Source organism: Crotalus tigris, unplaced genomic scaffold (assembly GCF_016545835.1).
Source record: "Crotalus tigris isolate CLP2741 ecotype Arizona unplaced genomic scaffold, ASM1654583v1 scf7180000018101.4720394464:4744507, whole genome shotgun sequence".
Classification (NCBI taxonomy): Eukaryota; Metazoa; Chordata; class Lepidosauria; order Squamata; family Viperidae; genus Crotalus; species Crotalus tigris.
Window position 1 is genome coordinate 265486 of NW_024096823.1, and position 20218 is coordinate 285703.

General features: G+C 43.7%; 1 protein-coding gene across 5 annotated transcripts in view; it reads left to right on the top strand.

Annotated features, from left to right (window-relative positions):
* The window catches only part of AGAP2 (ArfGAP with GTPase domain, ankyrin repeat and PH domain 2), a 173929-nt gene that overhangs the window by 62815 nt on the left and 90896 nt on the right, over positions 1-20218 (top strand). For 3 of the 5 annotated variants that reach the window (XM_039347736.1, XM_039347739.1, XM_039347737.1), the window contains exon 1: positions 14507-17304. The exons of the other annotated variants lie outside the window; for them this stretch is intronic. In XM_039347736.1, coding sequence (XP_039203670.1) covers positions 15537-17304 — 1768 coding nt within the window. In that variant the 5' untranslated portion in view covers positions 14507-15536. Of the gene's footprint in view, positions 1-14506; positions 17305-20218 lie in introns of those variants that run through there. 5 annotated transcript variants of the gene reach the window in all.

Sequence of the window (20218 nt, forward strand, 5' to 3'; positions counted from 1 at the left end):
TGTACTACTTGCGAGCCATGACTTGGAGATACTCTAGTCTAGTAGCAGTTTTTAGAGAGCACATTTTCACGATATAGCCTTTATTTCATACCCAGTCTGCTGTGGAGACAGTCCTTAGTTTTTTCAGCAGTGCTTTCCATCTTCTCCTAACATGCGTTTTTATACAAATGATTTGTGGAACCTTGTGCATGAACATAGCGATGACACAGCCAAGGGTTGGCATATGTTAAGTTGCTATATGCTGATTGAACACTTCAGGCATGCCTCCTCCCCTCCTCCCCATTCTTAGGCACTGCCTAAGGCTAGACTGGTTTGAACTGCAGGAAAAACCACACTGGTCTCTATAGAGACACCTTCATGTGGCATGCATGACCTATGCCAGTGATGGCAAACCTTTTAGAGACTGAGTGCCCAAAAACTGGCCCCGCCCCCACTCCACCCCCTGTCCCGCCCCCACTCCGCCACCCCATCCCTCATCCCGCCTGCCCGCAGGGCCACTCACCGCCTCCAGGGCCCACTGCAGATCGCCCAGGCAGCCCAGCAGCGCTATGGCGGTCACACCCTCTGCAGCATCAGCTGTGCACAATGGGGTGTGAGGGCAGAGTTTTGTCTATGTTGCCTGGCTGCCATGTCCTTGGCTGCGCTGCTCTGCGTGGGCCACGCTCAGGGCGAATCTCCTTCAGCGGGGCTGCTGGAGAACGCGGGGGAGGCAAGGCTGGGGCAATGGCACGTGTGCCCACAGAGAGGGCTCCAAGTGATGCCTCTGGCACCCGTGCCATAGGTTCGCCACCACTGACCTATGCTTTACAAAACACTGTCCAATCATTATGCAACTTCTTCATATATACAATGGTATATACGGGTCTCAGAGGACTTCTAAAGCTGTTATTAAATACATTCAGTAACAACTCAAAAGATCAGGGAATGTGTTCATAAATGAAAAATGAATTGCTAATTAATTTAAACTGGGAAAGAAATGAATTGCTGGTTCTATCCTTAGTTAGTATTAATAAACTTTTTCTACAGCACTTGTTAACTTGGGGTATTTTTACATTGGGATGAAATTGACAATAGTTCTGCCAGATTTCCTTATTAGTCTATATTATTCTTAATATTATTCTGTTTCGTTCCATTCCATTCCATTCTAAAAAATATTCTATTCTAGTCCAAAGAACAAGAAGAATGATAAACCTGTTTACCAATCTTTGGGAAGAATGGTAAACGAAAAAAAATGACCCAAATGACAAGTTGGTGGAATAGAGGATGGGTCAGGTTATAGGGGGTGGAGCTTTCTCAGTGTTCTGTGGGAGCTCCTCCCTCTTCATTCCTTTCCCTTCATCTGCTCTACTGACCTGCCAGCAAGACTACTTTTAGACACAGGTCTACTGATCTCCGAGAAGACTAGATGTATGTTCAGAAATAGCCCAAATGACAAGGGATGAGTGTAGAGTATCCCTGCATGGACATCCTGTCAATTGGACAACTTGAAAGTTGGTTACGCTCATCCAAGCTATCCTGCGCACTTAAGGAGAGTGATTTCCTATTGGCAGCTGACACTGGCTGTGAAGGGAAGCAAAGCCTGGGGACTCTACTGATCTCTGTCTTTAAAATCTCCCACAATAAAGCTATAAGGATAGACTCTCTCACCTTGTTACTGAGCATTGTAATTGAGACTGATTACAACATGGTTGTCAGGACAACACAACTTTTATTGGCACATTTTCCCGTTGAGTCAAGGAGTGGAGCAAGGGTCTTCTAACTTGGCTCTTTTATGACTTGTGGACTTCAACTCCCAGAATTCCTCAGCCAGGCATGCTGGCTGAGGAATTCTGGGAGTTGAAGTCCACAAGTCATAAAAGGGCCAAGTTTGAAGACCCCTGGAGTGGAGGAATGCACTGTAATGTGGATGTGAGGAAGATTCCTGAGTTTTTAAACAGATGTTTTAAAGACTTCTGCAGCTAGGGACACCATTGTTAAAATTTTTGTTATTTATAGTTTATCACATTTATAAAGTCTGGTAAATAACAATTTGCAGTTACATTTCTTTGGCTGTTTCCTTTGACTTTTTTCTGGCCTTCTTGCCTGACTTGTCCCACCTTTACAGGATGTGAGCTTTTGCAACAGCAACATTTCTTAGTTCTGCATGAAGTACTTTGTTGATGTTGAAGTGCAAGAGAGGAATAAGTAACTCAAGAGGAGAAACAGCAGTGGAATACTATTGGAAACAATGGCCCAAGCCATGGCTTTTGTTCTTGGGATATCTGGGTAAGAGAAACCCAAAAGCCTTCTTAACTTCACTCTGCTCCCCACCACTACCAAATTATTCCCGCCGCCCAATAGTGAGCAGGCAATGTGGTTACTTAGCAACTACACTCAGTCTACATATCTGTGATTCTGGTCAAAAGAACACAGTTGACTAGAAGAGAGTTAAGAGGTCTGAATTCTCTTGTATGGTAGAAAGTAGGAATCAATAAATATCAACAGTGGCTTCCCTATTGCTTCTCTAGCTCCAAATAAGCAGGAGAAATGCTTATTTTGTTACCTGTGTATGAAAAGTGTTAGGAGCTAAGACAATTGAAATTGGATTTGTTCCATTACTGTACAGTGGGATATCCTGTGACCTCTCTCTCTGGCTCAGCCCCCTTCTGTTCAGCCTGCCCTTTATCTCCTCCCTAGCCTGGAAACTTGTCAGCCAAGCTCTTTGAAGGCCTGTTGCAAAGATAACAGGGATGGGGTGGGGAAAAGCACTTTTTACTCTAGCAAAACAGCACTCTCCTGTAGACAGCCAAATCTTTGGAAAGCGGGACCACAGGGGAGTGGGTTAGCATTATAGCACTACAGTAGTATAATTGCTACTGTACTAAAGTGCATTCTCACGTTCTCAGAAGATCACCAATCATCTGGGAAACAGAAATATTGACAGCATGATCGTTACATGTTCAAGTATGCTTGTATTTACACGCACGTCTGATTCCTACACTGCATATTGTTTACAGAATTTAAAAGGTTGCCCATGCAGGTTAGCATCGGTTAGCTTTGTTAGAACGGATCCCCATAAATCATCCTAATTTTACTAGTCAGTAGTGTTCAGCTGCAGGCTGTTGTACATAGACTCATTCATTCTTTTTTTTTTTCCCTTTTAGAATTAATAAGTCCCAACGTCTTAATGACATCAGCTAACTTTGCATTAAATGATCATAAAAATCAAATTTCATTTTGGCATACATGAACACAGACATTTTGGTTTTAAGGTTTGTTTATTCTTGGAGTCTTGTGTGGATCCAACCAACTATGATTTATTCAATTAAATAAACTATTCCTTAGCAGGATGTATGAATTAAATCAGGAATAGGCAACCTTGGCTCTTTTATGACTCGTGGACTTCAACTCCCAGAATTCCTGAGCCAGCCATGTTGAGGGGAAAAGGAGAGATTTCCAAGCTGAGCCATGCTGACTCAGGAATTCTGGGAGTTGAAGTCCACAAGTTATAAAAGAGCCAAGGTTGCCTACCCCTGAATTAGATCATAGATTCAATTTATTATGCTAACTATAATATGTTTAGGAATGAGAATTGGCTTGCATACTGTGTGAGCCCAGGCATTGTAGCTTATTCAGTACATCGTAGTAAGCTATGATTTTACAGGTTAAGTCAACCCAGCATAGTTTCAGTGTCACCTGTTCTCTGGGTAAGAGGTGTTTGCTTCTTCAGACTTCCTAAGGTCTGTATTTCTGTTGCTATAGTTCTTTTGTCACATAAAGGCACAAGATTCTTTGCTTTTGTAGCTGGCTTCATAGCTGTGCTACGATCTATTTGATAGGCCTATTTTTGTCTTTTGTTTGGGGACATTCACTGTCTTTCCAGGCTTCCCACGTATCATCTCCCCATATAGTCAGTCTCTGTCTTTGATGATGTGAGTACCTTTTACTCTTCCCATTAATGTTGATTTCACCGCTTGGTTTAATTATTCCTGCTGTTTCCCTATATTTTCACAGCTTTGGTTGCTATAACAACAAAATCTAGGATTTTTATTAAAAATCTAATGCATATATTTGTTAGCTTCTCCAATTTAGAAAGACGGCTGGATTTAACAAAGTTATAAGTGGTGGAAATGTCCAGGACAATGCATGATTGGCAGGATGTTCTTTGCGGTGTGGTTATTTATTCATTTTTAGGATTTAAAATAGGAAACAGGTTTCTGCTCTCGGGTTTAATAATTCCATCTGTAATCACAATTGCACGGGGTTTTGAAAGGTTCCAGTTAGCAGCAAAAAAAAAAAAGTCTTCTAAAAATCTGACTTGTGGTAAAACAGGAAGAGCTGCTTAAAGCTAATTCTAGTGTAGTTTGTATGGAGCAATTGGTTGCTTGAGAAAGAGAAAGAGTCAGTGAATTGACTTATTTAATTTAGATATATAAAGAGTCAGATCCAGACCTGGAGGGCCTAAAGGAAAACCAAGATCAAGAGGCAATGAGTAGCAGAACACCGATTGATTTGAACAAATTACAAATCTGTGGCAGAACAACAAAAGCAGAACACCCTAGCTCAGTGATTCTCAACCTTTTTAATGCCGTGACCCCCCAACCGGTCGTAAGTCGAGGACTACCCAACCAGTCGCAAGTTGAGGACTTTCCCTGCCCGGGAGCGCCGCACATGCGTGGTGCCGCCCCCTGTGCCGGCCAAGGCGTAGCTGGCAAGCGGCAGAGATGGCGCAGGCCGACCACCGGCTGGGCCACCAGCTGGCCCAGCCCAAGGGAGGTAAGGCACCCCCCGGGCCCCACGTGCACCAGCAACCCTCCCTGCACCTGCCGGCCTCCCACCTCCCACCCCTGGCCCTCTTTTACTTACATTTTTAGTAGTTGCTGAGCAGGAAGGGGTGGAAGCTTCCAGACAGCTCGCCTTCGCTGCAGACAACTTGCAGCACCGTTTGCAGAATGGGACTTTTGGCGGGCTCAGCAGGGCAGAGACAGCCTGGACAATTCAATAGAGTCTATTCTATTGGCTTTCAAAAGCCAATAGAATAAAAGGTAGTAGTACAGCTAAGGAAAAGGGGGGGGGGGAAATGGCGGACTGCGTTGTTTGGCGACGCCCGTGAAATGGTCATTCGACCCCAAATGGGGTCCCAACCCACAGGTTGAGAACCACTGCCCTAGCTGCACTTAAGTGGTGTGGGGGTGGTGCAGTGGTTAGAATGCAATATTGGAGGCAAACTCTGCCCACAGAGTTTGATCCTGACCAGCTCAAGGTTGACACAGCCTTCCATCTCTCCGAAATCAGTAAAATGAGGATCCAGATTGTTGGGGGCCATAGGCTGACTCTGTAAACCACTTAGAGGGGGCTGTGAAGCACTATGGAGCAGTATATAAGTATAATTGCTATTGCTGTTTATGACAGATTGAAAGGATTGGGTCTGAAGTGTCACATTAACTTTTCCCTCCATTCATTTTCTTCTATAAAGGAAAAAAGGGGGAGCTTTTCCAAAGGCAGTGAGGTCTAAGGTGTGACATAGAGGATGTGCTTTATGGGTGACTTTCCTAAGTGTCTAATCAAGGGTGAAAATTACACATGTGGTTCTGCTCATTTTTTAAAAAACTATAATATAATCTAGAAAGAGATTGAGTAGCTTGGGGAAAAAATGTCTAGTACTGCCTGTTTCTATCATAGCCAATAGTACTGTAGTACTTGGGATGGCATAAGGGGTGAAGAAAGAGCAGTATGTTTGACAATGAGACCTGAGTAGATCATTAAGTGAGAGCAAAGTATCCTACAGCTGTTCATTGAAAGTCAGAAGCAGCTGAACCCCAGAAGATATTGAGTAGGCTTTGAACAACTGCACATTCTCTCATCAATTCATCTTCACAGGTCTAATGGTTATCTGCTCCTTCACATAGTTGAATAGGTATAAAGAATAACAGAATAACTGAGTTGGAAGGAACCTTGGAGGTCTTCTAGTCCAACTCCCTGCTCAGGCAGGAAACCCTATACCAGTGATGGCAAACCTTTTAGAGACCAAACTGCAACCCAAAACCCACTTATTCATCGTCAGGTGCCGGGTGGGTGTGGCCCATTGGGTGGGTGTGGCCCATTGGGTGGGTGTGGCCCATTGGGTGGGCGTGGCTGCAGTGGTAATGGCAGACTGGGTGGGATTAAAAAGTTCAATCAATCAATTCCAACTTTGCAAGATCTTTTTTTTTTCGTGAGAAGTTGAAAGTGACTGATTGATTGAACCTTTTTTTTTTTTTGCACACAGCGGCGGAGGCCTAAAGCCAAAAGGTTTTATAAAACCCAGTTGAAGGCCTAGGACTGGGGCGACAGTGCATGTGCCCACAGAGAGGGCTCTGAGCGCCGTCTCTGGCACCCGTGCCATAGGTTCGCCACCTCTGCCCTATATCATTTCAGACAAATGGCTGTCCAATCTCTTCGTAAAAACCTCCAGTATTGGAGGATTCATAACTTCTGGAGGCAGGTTGTTCCACTGATTAATTTTTCTAAGTGTCAGGAAATTTCTTCTTAGTTCTAGGTTGCTTCTCTCTTGGATTAGTTTTCATCTATTGAGATGTGGATCTGGCTGGAGATTCTGACAGTGGGTCTCAAGCATCTTGTGCATTGTGTAACCATGGTAATCATCTAACAAAGGGCTAGCTTGCTTCTTGCTACACCAAGGCAGACAGTAATATTTCTGTATCAGCTGAGTGGAATTCATGGGGCAGACAGCTTTCTATGTAAGTCTACAATTCTTGTGATTTGACCTAGACTCTGAGCAGTTTTCAAAAATTGTTGGCGTCTTGATATTCCATCAGCTAAATATTGTTATACTTATCTGCCTGTGTACTCCATAAGGCCTTTCTCCCCTTGCATCTAACCATGGCCGGAACATGTTCTGACAACGCCGTGGCTCCATGACATTACCTTCAGTTTAACCATAACCCATGGGTAAAATATTACTTAAATCACCCTTAGCTGTAAGAATGTTTTATGTTTTCTCCCTTCTTCCAATACTGTCGAAGGGCAGTCTCAGGGTATGTTTGTCACTCACTGTCTTGAAGAGGCGGGGTGACTGAGAACAGAGCAAACACAGGAAGGAGAAGGATTAAGTAATGGGAATTTCAAGGCAGTATAGGGTTTTTTGTTGCAGAAAGAATCTTCAGATTGCAGCCCTGAGTTCAAATGATATTTGAATCTTGCCTGCAATGGGGGCAAGATTTAAAAGTGTGGTGCTGCACACACTCTCATTATCTAAGCTTTCTTTCTCTACTTGTTGGGCAGACAGGACCTAATTTGTATTTTCATCACCTTACAGGTAGTCCTTGTTTAACAACAATGAGGACAGGCAACTCAGTCATTAAGCAAAGCAGTTTCTAAGTGAAGCTGCAACTGTGCTTAGGATCTTATTGCTTTGCTTTATGCTGACCATAAAAAAGATATTCAAAAAGATAGTCTTTTTGAAGGCTATCTATAAAAAAAAAAGTAAGTTGGTTTTCAGTTACTTTTTCATCTCCATTGTTAAGTGTGAACAGTCACTAAAGGAAGATGCTGCGCAATTTGCAGAAAAGGAGTGAGAAATAGTAGGCAACATAAATTATAGGCAGGAGATAAGAAAAATGAAGAAAATAATTATTTATACCAAGACCATTCATTATAGCTCACTATAATTTGCAAACTATCCTTATTTCCATCACACCTAACACTGCTTGCTTCATATGTTGTCTTTTGTTCTTTATTTCTCTTTCTCTTCTCTTTCTTTCTCTTTGAGAGTCTCATCGATTCATCTCAACCACAATTTTCCCAGGCTTCCACCTTCTCTCAACTCATTCGCTCACTCTTCATAAATTTGTTTTGCAATTTGATTCTCATTCATTCTCTCCGTATATCAAGCCCCTTCAACGTAATTCTTTCATTCTGGCCACTCATTTTTCATTCAGTCTCCATTCACTCATCATCTATTTATTTTTGACATTTTTTTTGCCACATCCCTGCTCTCAACTCCTTATAATAAAATGGACAGAAGAACTCTCCACTATAAAGTCATTTTTGCTTTTTCAACAAACATTTATTTCTCACAATAAATCATACATTATCTTGCTTGCAACATCAGCAGGTCTTAAAATGTCTTCATTTTTTCCCCTCCCAACACAGATAAATATAATACACAAATGCATCTGCTAGCTCTAATTTTACCATATATGTAGAATTTACTATTGGTTGCTCCATTTTCCCTGACACAATTATCTTGGTATTCATGTATTTCTTGTTGCATCAGACAATCTATCTAATGTTCCCTGCAAATCATTCAGTTTATATATACATTGATCCATAAATATATTTAAGAATCTAATTATTTCTCATAGGTTTTTTTCTGTATTTATTCTAGTTTTGCTCAAGGTTTCACTTTTTGCTTTTTCCAAATCTTTTTTCTAAAAGATACTTTTTTTCTAAAAACCGATTCTCCATACTACTAGAAAATGTCTGTCTCATCTTCAGAGCTGCTCAACATCCTTATAATATTTAGTTCTTCTCGGTCTGTCTGCCTGAATAGACTTGTGCTTACACCATATATTTGAAATTAACAGACTTTCTTCTAAGCAAATATTCATCAGTCACTATTCTTATTCATTCTGGAGCTTTTGAATATCCCAGTCATTCTTTCTATACTCTCTAGCCTTGTTCCCAGCCTCCATTCATACCACTTAACAGAATATTTTTTTTTCTCTTGGATTACATGCAGTCAAAAAATGTTCTGCAATTTCCAGTCTCTGGTCCTTATATTAGCACAATTTGCTGAGCTGTAAACTGCAACTATCATCAACCTCTGGATCCCTAGATTCACCTGAATTCATAGCAACCTAAATTATATCAGTTTATGCTCTCTCTCATGTACATTTTTGATTTTTTAATTTGTAACTAAATTTACACCTTCTCTTTCTTGTATATTCATCAACTCTGTTCCATAACACCAACAGCTTTATTCAGATCTAACCCGTTTTTACCCATTCTCTTTGTTTCATACCCAATATATATTTAATTTCAATAATTAATTAATACTCTTTAGCATTTGTTCTTCTTAAATTCCAAGCCATATGCTATGGTCAGCATCAGATGGGCCCATAAATATTTGCATCTGCCCACCCATCGTGCCCTCGGATAATCAGAATTTTCACATAACACTTCCTAGTTAGAAAAGGAAAGAGTGGATTGAATTAACAGCCCTCAGCATTATGCCATATGTAATATTCCCTGTTAACTGGAAGAATACAAGTAGTATTTGACTTACGACCACAACTGAGCCCCAAATTTCTGTTGTTAAATGAGACATTTGTTAAGCGAACTTTGTCTCATTTTACAACCTTTCTTGCCTCAGTTGTTAAGTGAATCACTGCTTATTAGTAACCCGGTTGTTAAGTGAAACTGGCTTCCCCACTGAATTTGCTTGTCAAAAGGTCGCAAAAGGGTATCACATGATCTTGGGACAGAGTAACCACCATAAATATGAACCAGTTGTCAAGCAACAGAATTTTGATCATGTGACCATGGGGATGCTGGAAATGTGGCACCTATGAAAAATGGTCATAAGGCACTATAGTTGGGAAGCGATTCATTTCTATTCAAATTATTGCCTTTTTCTTCTGTTTTAATCCAGCTATAGAATGTCTCATCACTTTGGCAAGGATATATGAGTGACAAATTTTGAATAGATGAGGAGCAAAATGGGAATAATGTTTGATTTTTAAAAATCTTTTTATCAAAATATAACATCCAGCATATCAAAAAACCCTAATGTGGCATTCCATTTAACAATGATTCTCATATAAATAGGAAGGCATTCTTTTAAAATTAACATTTTAGTCTTCATATTTCACAATATACAAGATGAAAGCATGCTGTTTTTCAGACTGGCAAAAAGATCCGGACACATCCAGTAAAAGGAATCAGACAAGAAAAGGACACGTTTTGTCAGTGTCATTAAGTGAAACTGTGGTTTAAAATGTTAATGTGAATCTAATCTTTTGATGCTAAGTCAAATGTCATTGGTTTGCTTTTAAAATAGCATATTATATGATCTTAACTACCATAAATCTAGCCCTTGAATCACTGTTAAAGGAATTCTTACTTCTTACTTCCAAGCTGTTTTAGCTTCCTAGGTCACTCACCATGCTCTTGCGCAAAAATAAAACAAAACAAAACCAGAAACTAGCAACGTTTTCACATGGAATGCACACTAGTTATTGAGTTCTTTAGAGATATGAATACAAATGGCTTTGCATACAGTAATAACTGGAGAATCCATTCCACATTGGGGCACACCTGCTCCCAAACTGACCAGTGGATTTCTATCCATGTAGAGCAGGGCTTTTCAACCAGTGGTATGGGTACCACCTGTGGTGCATTGGCACCTGGCAGGTGATACACGGCCATCCTAGAAAAGTGGTAGCAGGGGGAGGGGAATGAGCTAAACCAGTGGCAGCACCACACAAGCCTGAGTGAGAGATGGCTGGAGCTGCAGGGCTGTCAGGGCTCAGCAGAAGCACCAGGATCAGCCCAGGCTCCAGATACAGCTCAGCAATGATCCTGGCGCTTCTGCTGAGCCCAGAAGAAGCGCCGATCAGCTGGAATGTTGCAGCATCTCCAGGGTCTTGTGATTTACATTCAGATGCTTGGCAACTGATTCATATTTATGACGGCCACAGTGTCCCAGGGTCATGTGAAGTGACCAAAACCTGCTGCAACCACCCAGCAGACAGGGGGGAATAAAGACCAAACACCCCCCCACCCCTGCTGCCAATCCTCAACAGAAATGCTCACAACAATGAAAACCTCGGACAGGAGGAAGAGCGCCACCGGCGGGCAGGCAGGTGTCTTGCTCAGCTGTGCCTTGGGGGGCACTTTTTTCAGTGCCATTGTAACTTTGAATAGTCATTAAGCGAACTGTTGTAAGTCGAGGACTACCTGTACTTTATCACTTTTTTTTTTTTTTTGGTCATCAAGTTTTTGACACCTTGCTAGGCGACTGGTGGTACTCAGATGTTGCCATATCCTAAAAGTGGTACAGTGGGTGAAAAGGTTGAAAAGCCCTGATGTAGAGATAACCCCTAGCAGATTTCAGCCAAGTATGTGCCTGTAGATAATCAGTTTTTCAAATGGAGCACCACAATGGTTTAGACTAGAGTAAAGTAAGCCCATATCACTAGGTGTAAATCTGTTCCTGGAAGCAGCCTTCTGGAAGGAAGTGTTTTCTGCAATGGCAGCAAATATGTGAATATGGACATATCCATGTGAAAGCTTCCTATCAGCCCAGTGAAATAACTTGCAATCCATGTAGAGAATTGTAGTGATTATGATGTAAGTACAATTGGCTAGAATTGCTCTGTCAGCACTTTGGAAAGGAAACAGCCAGTGCAGAGTAGAGCATGCTTGCTTTTTCAGTATGAATAATTTTCAATAGTGCTGTCAATTGGGATATTTAGATACAATTAGCATTAATTGGCCCCTTTTTCTGGCAACATCATATTATTGGTTGGACGAACACATAGAGAAATTCTGGAGATGGATGTATATCAGCAGGGCTTGAGAGATAAGGATGTGCTTGTCTACTTGCTTAGTACTTATTTTGAAAAACATGGCCCTTTTACATAAGGCTTTGGATTACTCCTGACATGGTACCACAGCCCTTTGTTCTCAAAGCTGGCATCATGGCAAGCTGACTTTCCTCTGGTTCAATTGGCCAAAATCTATGGTTGCAAAACTTCTACTTTCCTTATCCTGACCTTCTTGCAATTTTGAACTACCTGTTGAGAAGAAGGCAAGATATGTAATATATACTTATGGTCATGATAAAATAATGAAAGGAGATACTTCTATTATCATTTCAGTTTTGTTTATGACTAAAGAAGCATTAATGATCGGCTGAGTCCCATACAACATTAAGCCATGTTAAGTTTTTTCCATAGGCTGTAGCAGATTATGCTGATTCAGTCACTGAGACTTATCAAAAATGGTTTTTAACTTACAGTTAATTGAACATAACCAATTGTGTCTTATTATAAACCATGATTATTGTAAACATTTAATGAACTAGGTCAATACTGGATTAGACTAGGAATAGGTAAAATGCTGTTTTTCACATATTTTTGGACTAATACCCATCAAACTATCTGACCAATAATTAGATTGTAGTGATTGTGTTACAAACATCTGGGAATACCCAGATGTATGATTCTGAAATACATTCTCTGAAGTACAAGACTATATTTCTGTGTACCTCAGTTCACAAAATGCAAACATGCTAAGCTAAAATAATGCTCACTTTTTTGTGATGTTACTTTTTTTCATGAAACCAGTCAATGTGCTATGAAAATACAACCCACAAGGACTTCTTGCTACTGTTTTGTAGGTGTGTAGAAATAGCCACAGGTTATGCTTAGGTTAGGATTAGTTGTAATTGGTGTGGATTTCACTTGGTATATTGTGTACCCAGTCTTTATAATATTCAGCAGTCGTTTATAGATGTAACATGTATCTAGTAAGTCCAATAAAGTTTATTTTTATTTGATTGGAAAATTTATACAGCTGCCAATACAACTTTGGGCCATAACTCTGTATACTCTGAATGGTTAATAAACAATAAATAAAAGCCATATTTTTTAAAAAATCAATTTTTAATTTAACCGTAATGAAGCAAAGCATATCTTAGTATGATTTATAAAATTTGGGGTTTTGTTTGCATACCACTTTAAACCATAGTTAACTGAATTAACCCAATTCTTTGGTTCATACAATTGAGACATCAAATAATTTCTGGTTGGATTGCCACAATACATTAACTGTGATTTGTTCATTTGTAACTTAGTGTCACATGAGCTACCCAGTGTTGTTGATAAAACATGATCTATGGATCAGTGTATTGGGAAAATCCACCCAACAAGAGATTAGACTCGCAGTGTTTCTCAATCTTGACAATTTTAAGGCATGTGGACTTCAACTCCCAGAATTCCACAGCCAGCAATGCTGGCTGTGGAATTCTGGGAGTTGAAGTCCACATGCCTTAAAATTGTCAAGGTTGACAAACACTGCTAGATAGTTGAGGAAAATTGTGCGGCAGTTTATGAAATCACATTCCAACTTGCCTTTATGTCCTGAATGAGGTAATGTGGCAACACATTCTAGATCATGGTCAGTTGAATGCCTGGAGCATTCAAAAAAAAATGACCACCATCTTCCAATGGTTAGACTTAGGATTATGTAGGAGAAAAAGAGGCAGAGTCTGTGGGCTGAGTCAAGAGAGAAATCAGCCTGGAGTCATTACAATCCCACAAGTAATACAAGTCTTGCCCTTCCTGAATTCCATGATCTAGTACCAATTTAGTGCTGACTGTTGACTCAATTCTTGTATATATAGGCATGAGCAATAAATCAGCTTAATTGGAAGTTAACATGGGGTCCCAATTCTCTTCACCTGACAGACTACTAGATCTGGCCAAATGACCAACGGGGCCAATGATCATGTAGTGGTCACTGAGATTTTTGCAGACTTGATTTGGTGCTGCTACTACTACACCCCCTGCTAACCCAATGGATGGGAACACACTATTCCCCCCCCCCCCCAGGGCGATATCCAGGAAGCTGATGTTCTCTGTAGTACCAAACACTTATTGTGGCTAAATCAGTACTGCATTAAAAAGGCATTCAATTTAGACGACTAACTCCAGACACCTTATGGAGATGACCGACTCCCTCCTGCCTGATGGAGCCATCCACTTGTCCCTTCTGTGAGAAACCAATAGAAAGGGCAGACAGTGAGGCAGCTAAGCAGGGCGGGCTCCCTAGCCACCTGTAACTACACAGGCAGCCCGTCCTTCTCTTATTACCCCACTGATCCCACGGCAGGCAAGGGGCATGAGTGCGTTAGGCAGCCGAGGCTAAACCTCCAGATGTGGGCCTTCCCAGCCCTTTGCAGGAGATTGACTGACGACCTTGGCAATGGGGGCAAACTGAAGTCAATTAGCGGGGCTAATTTACCTCGGGCCTCAAAAAGATGTCACATTTGCGCTCACCGCGCCACCCCCCCTCCCCCTGTTCCTTTTGGCCAGCACCGGAAGGGCGTGTTAGGTTCAGGCATGCCCCCTCTTGAATAAGAACCCCGCCCCGTGTAATGTCTGAAGAGCGGCTGAGAAAAGCGAAAAGAGCTTGGAAGGTCTTGTGCGCGGGAGATCCAGTCCGGGATTTCCTTGTGTCTCGGCAAAAAAAAAAAAAAAAAGCCCTCACTTCTTGGCGTGTGTATGTTCAATGTGATAACTCTCAAGATCTCGTCTCTCCCGCCTCCCCCCCCCCTTTTTAATTTTTTTTTAAAAAATTATTTTAAATCCTTTTTCCTTCTCCTCCCGTTCTTTTTCTCTAAACTCCGGACTGTCGGGTAACAGCAAGCGATCGTGATACAGGGACAGCTTCGTCGTTGGTTTTTTTTTTTTTTTTTTCCGGGATTCAGCCTCAGCGAAGGGGTTGGCTGCTGGTGCTGACATAGCTCTGCTTTTTTATGATTTCCACGCGTTTTTCCCCCACCCACCGCCGCGATCTCCGCATTTCTGCTCGCCGCTAGCCGCGCCGCTAGAAGCAGCTGCACGGAGCGCGTGCAAAAGCCAAGATGCGCTAGAAAAAGTAGAAACCACCAGAGGGGAGGGGGCCAGAGACACCCCCACCCCTTCCCAAACGAAACGGGAGGAGGGAATTGCTGCAGCAGAGGTGGGCGATTTTGGAGGGAGGGAGCCGAAAAGAAGGTGTCCGACTGGCCTCACGCTCAGCTTTGGACGGATTACAGCAAGCCGAGAGGCCGAACGAAGAAGAGGGCTGGGCGTCGGGCAAAGGATGCACCGTAGCAGCTCTGCAAATGACAAGACCGGAGGGGAAGTGTGAAAGATCCTGGCAACTCGCCAGCACTATGAGGTCTGCACTGAGGGGCTATCGAGGTTGCCGCAGCACCACAAAAGGGGACCTGCTTGCAACGAAGCTGTGATTATTATTATTATTATTTTTAATCTCCCTCACATTCTCCTTTGCCCCCTTCTTCTTCCCTGCGCCAGCTTCTCTGCACGGGAACAGGCATCCTTTTTGCCTTCTGCTGTTTTGCCTCTTCGGAAGCCGCTGCATCCCACGCCGGTGGCTGAGATTTCTTCCTGGAAAGAGGCTAAGCACCCCACCCCCTTTGCCCAGCTTCTGGCCCTTGGACTCTTCCGCTGGCAAGGGGGCTGCTTGGAAGATGCTCACCTTCAGGCCTTCAAGCAGCTGATCGGCAGAGGAAGGGATAAGGTCTGGAAGAGATGCCCCGGCTGCTGCAGCATTCCTCCGGAGCTGCCCTTTGTGCATGGACAGAGCAGGGGAGGCATTAGGGTTCCAGCTGGCGGCTGGCATCCGCTGCCATCCAGAGGGGGTGGCAACCACCCAACCAGCAGCAGCAGCAACAGCAGCAGCAGCAGCAGCAAGAGGAGAAAGGTCTGGCAGATGCTGGCTAACGGTGTGGTGGGCACCGCCGTCCGTTCCCCCAGGCACTCATGAGCAGAGGAGCAACCCTGCAGCGGAGGACGACCTACCTGATCTCCCTGACCCTCGTGAAGCTCGAATCCGTTCAGCAGCTCCAGCAAGGGGAACAGCAGCAGCAGCAACCTCAGCAGCAGCAGCCACCGCCAGAAGATGAGCAGGCAAGGGCTGATGATGATGGGGCTCCTCAGCCGGAGGGCAGAGCAAGCAGCCTCCCCTCCAGCCCTATGGCTTTTCCATCAGTTGCCGAATCCTCCGGGTTAAGGAGCCACAAGGAAGCTGAGGAGGTGGCCAAGATCAAGAGGCAAGAGCGCACCTTCCACCGGCAGGATGCGCTCTGGATCAGCACCAGCAGCGCCAGCACTCCTGACTACCTATTGCAGTTGTCGCCAGGATGCCCTGAGACGCCTGGCCCATCCCCATCCCCAGATGGCCCTGGGCGAGCTGGATCTCTCTGGACCCCACCCAGCAGCAGCAGCAGCAGCCAAGACAGTCCTTGGGATCCAAATCTGGGATTAGCAACAACTGCCCCCAAGGCCAAAGCCACCATCAGCTTGGATGCACCAGCCATGACGCCGAGGTCTGAGGCACTGGGAACTTCAGTGGCTCCAGTTGTGCCCCCCAAGCCAGACCCACTGGTGCTGCTGGTTGCACCAGCAGTGCCTCCCAAACCCGAGATGACGCTGACCTCCAAATCTCAGCCAGTGGCCCCCTATGTTGCTCCCCCTCTGGCTCCTAAACCTGAGTCGATGGTGCCGTTCCAACGTGAGGCAACTATGCCATGCATAGCCCCGGTTCTGCCACCCAAACCTGAGCCAGCAATTCCCTCTATAGCCCCCATCATCCCCCCAAAACCTGAACCACCTGTGGGCATTATCTTTTCATCTGCTCCTCCCAAACTGGTGATGGTCGGCCCTTCGGTCTCCTCCACTCTCCTTTCTAAGCCTGAAGGCACTTTTATTCCATCAGCTCCAGCTGTAGCTCCAAAGCCCAAAGCCGTTTTGGTTCCAGTCATGCCTAGTGTGCTGCCAAAACCAGAAGTGGCTCTGATCCCCTCCAAGGCTGGGTTGACGGAAACCTTGGAGGTCCCTGGAGATGAATTGCCAATCCCTGCTCCGACCACTGCCAGTTGCTCCTCCAGTGCTGCTGCCCCTGGACGCCGGATGTTGGTCAGTCATGCTAGCTGGGGTGGTCCTGAGCCTGGGACCATGGAAATGACCGTGAGCCGTGTGGGTGTTTCTTCCTTCTCTCACTCGGGAGCCTCCTCTCCTCACCCTGCTGCTGGAAATCGCCGCCTCCGTTTGGCCACAAATAAGCCTTTCAAAACAGTGACCACCACGGGGGCTAAGGTGGGTACAGAGCCAAAGGCCGGCAAAGGGAGCCACAAAGGGGGTACCCCAAATCGCCTGTCATGGCCGGAGAGTGAAGTCAAGGGCCGCATGAAGATGGCAGTCAAAGGGAGTGGGGAGACTGTTCCCCGAGGAGGGTCCAGGGCAAAACTGTCCCCTCACAAAAACAAAAGCAAGACTCTGGACAACAGTGACCTCAACCATGGCCCAGTCAGCTTAGCCTCATCTGGTTCTTGCTCCTCAGAAGCCGCCGTAGGGCTGAAGAGAGGCCGGGAGGGTGGAAGGGCCTCCACCCGTGACCGAAAAATGCTCAAGTTCATCAGTGGCATCTTCACCAAGAGTCCAGCTTCCACTCCCACTCACCCTGGGCCCGGCTGGAGTCTAAGTCATAAAGAGCTGCTTAGTGCTGAGCTGGCCAAGGGAGAATTACCCAGTAAGTATTGGACCCTGCTTTCTGGATGAAAGTGTGGGATGGGTGTGACCTCATATCTACTGAGCTTGAGTTGTGTAGATGATATAGGCTAAATAATGGAGAGGGCTTGAGGATCAGAATGTTTAATGTTGTGTTTGGGGGATGTTAGACCCCCCACCCACACACCCAAATCTTGGTTTGGAATATTGGAGAGGAAAGAGTAGGCAGGTTTCCTCCGTCTGTGATACCTTCTAAGATGTTAGGATTACCATTCCCAGAATTCCAGCTACTGGGGGATTCTGGGTGTCATAATTCAACATAGGCAACAGGTTGGTGTGCTGTTTTTGCAAAGAGTTGCAGTAGTAGAAACATAGGGTTTCCTCCCCTCTATTATTAATAATAGATTCCTTTGTAGAGTCTCTGGAGAGCCTCTTGCCTTACCTGATCCTCCATTAGATTTCCCATAGAAGATCCTACTGTTTCTTGGAGAAAGAAATTCTGGGCAGCCTAGCCTTGTTGCCAAGGTGATAGTAGATCATGGCCACCAATATATGTGCAATACTCACATTGGGAAAGTGTTGAGGTTAGAAGGGATCTCTTGCTCCCAGCTGAATGCTATTGCAGCTGAATTCGTTTGAGTCTGAGGCTTTCAGACGACCTCCATGTCATCTCCTCCCCCCCCCCAAGTGAGAAACTGGGGGAAAATATTATTAGCCCCTTTGATGGGAACATCTAGATGATGTCAAGGATTCTTAAGATTTTATGTACAGAGTCAATCTGTATTAGACAAGCACATGTAGTAGGGGTCACCTCAGGCTCCTCCTCATCCCCCAGCTTGGAATGGCTGTGTGGGGTACAAAGGATGGAGTGAAGCCCTGGGTAATTTTGGGAGCAAATTTATGGGCTCTGTTTAGGCAAACCAGCGTCTTATTTCCTTCTCTTATGACCTTCTCTTTTTCAAAAATCTTCCCTTTATCAGATAATCTGGAGCCATCTAGGATCCAGCTCTGTATCTTAGCATTCTACCAAGGATAGCTTTCATTAGCAAGCTATTTCTGATTCCCCCCCCCCACGCCAAACAGATTCAAATTTTGCCAGGGCAGAAGTGGCAAGCACAATATGGAGTCTTATGTCTGCAACAAATGTTCCCTCGCTTGCTGAGTTGAGCCAAATTATTAAGATGATGATTACTACAAGCTGCTTCATGAGAATTGTGTGAGAAAATGAGATGGGGTGTGAGTTATGTATGTATATAACATAAATCTATAGAAATGACGATTACGTGGAGATGCCAGAAAGTGTGTTTGACTGTCAGTGTAATCCAAGTCCTAGATTTTCCTGTTTTACACTGGGGAGAAATTACTGGCATTCAAGTTAATTAACAAGCAAATAAAGGAACATTTATATGTCGTGTTATATAAGTATCGATGGTGATGCACTGTGGTTTGGTAATAGAGATTTCCAGCACAAACATATGAGTCTTCTGTATGATTATATGGGCATTAAAATCTATATGGAACTTGATTTGAAATTTGACAGCCTCTCGGTGGTGTGCTCTGCTTTCTTGTTAGGTTAGGCGGGAAACGTAGTTCTCATAGTTGTGGAGCTCAATGTACATTGTCCCATTATTTTTGGAGAAGTCTCCATTATGCAAGAGGCCATTCCTCTGCAAGGCTCTTTACGACTTGTGTCACATCCTTCAATTGCCATCTTTTCCTGCTGCTCTTTCATTCATTTGGAAGGACGCATGGCTAAACAGGAGACAGCTATGCTTTCTATACTGAAGGTCCCAGATTCTGTCTCCAGCATTTCCAGGTAGAGAAATTGAATACCTGGAGATAAAGAAGACCTCAGTTCCCAGAGAGTTTCTCCTTATTGGAGTAGATCAGGGGTTGGCAACCTTGGCTCTTTTATGACTCGTGGACTTCAACTCCCAGAATTCACAGACATCTTGGTTTTAAGGTTTGTTTATTCTTGGAGTCTTGTGTGGATCCAACCAACTATGATTTATTCAATTAAATAAACTATTCCTTAGCAAGATGTATGAATTAGATCAGGGGTAGGCAACCTTGGCTCTTTTATGACTTGTGGATTCCAACTCCCAGAATTCCTGAGCCAGCCATGCTGAGGGGAAAAGGAGAGGTTTCCAAGCTGAGCCATGCTGGCTCAGGAATTCTGGGAGTTGAAATCCACGAGTCATAAAAGAGCCAAGGTTGCCTACCCCTGGAGTAGATTATATTAGATGAAGATATTCATGGTGGACAGCAACTTCCTGTATGCATGTTTGTGATTGGTTTAAAACTGAAACACAGTACAAGATTTGCTATGAAAAAAAAATGAATATGAGGGGTCCTTCGTGCTCTCTGAGCTTGCTTGGTTTTTTGGGGTTTTTTTTTTTTTTTTTTTGCAAACATTTCATTACCCTAACTTGGTAATATCATCAGTGCTAGTAAAAATGAATATAGGTAGTCCTTGGGTTACGACCACAGTTGAGCCTAAAAATTTCTGTTGTAAAGTGAAACATTAAGTGAATTTTGCCCCATTTGACGGCTTTTCTTGCCACAGTTGTTAAGTGAATCATTGCTTTTGTTAAGTTAGTAACCTGGTTGTTAAGTGAATCTGGATTCCCCATCGACTTGGCTTGTTAGAAGGTGGCAAAAGCGGATCACATGACCGCAGGACACTGCAACCCTCATAAATCTAACTGGTTGCCGAGCAGCTGAATTTTGATCATGTGACCATGAGGATACTGCCATGGTCGTAAGTGTAAAAAATGGTCCTCAGTCACTTTTTTCAATGCCATTGTAACTTTGAACAGTCAGTAAATGAACTGTTGTTAAGTTGAAGGCTACTGTATTTGCAGGTAATATAGGAAGATATTTGCATCCATTAATGGTCATTTTCAAAGAGCAAGGGTTGGATTTCAATTCCCTTG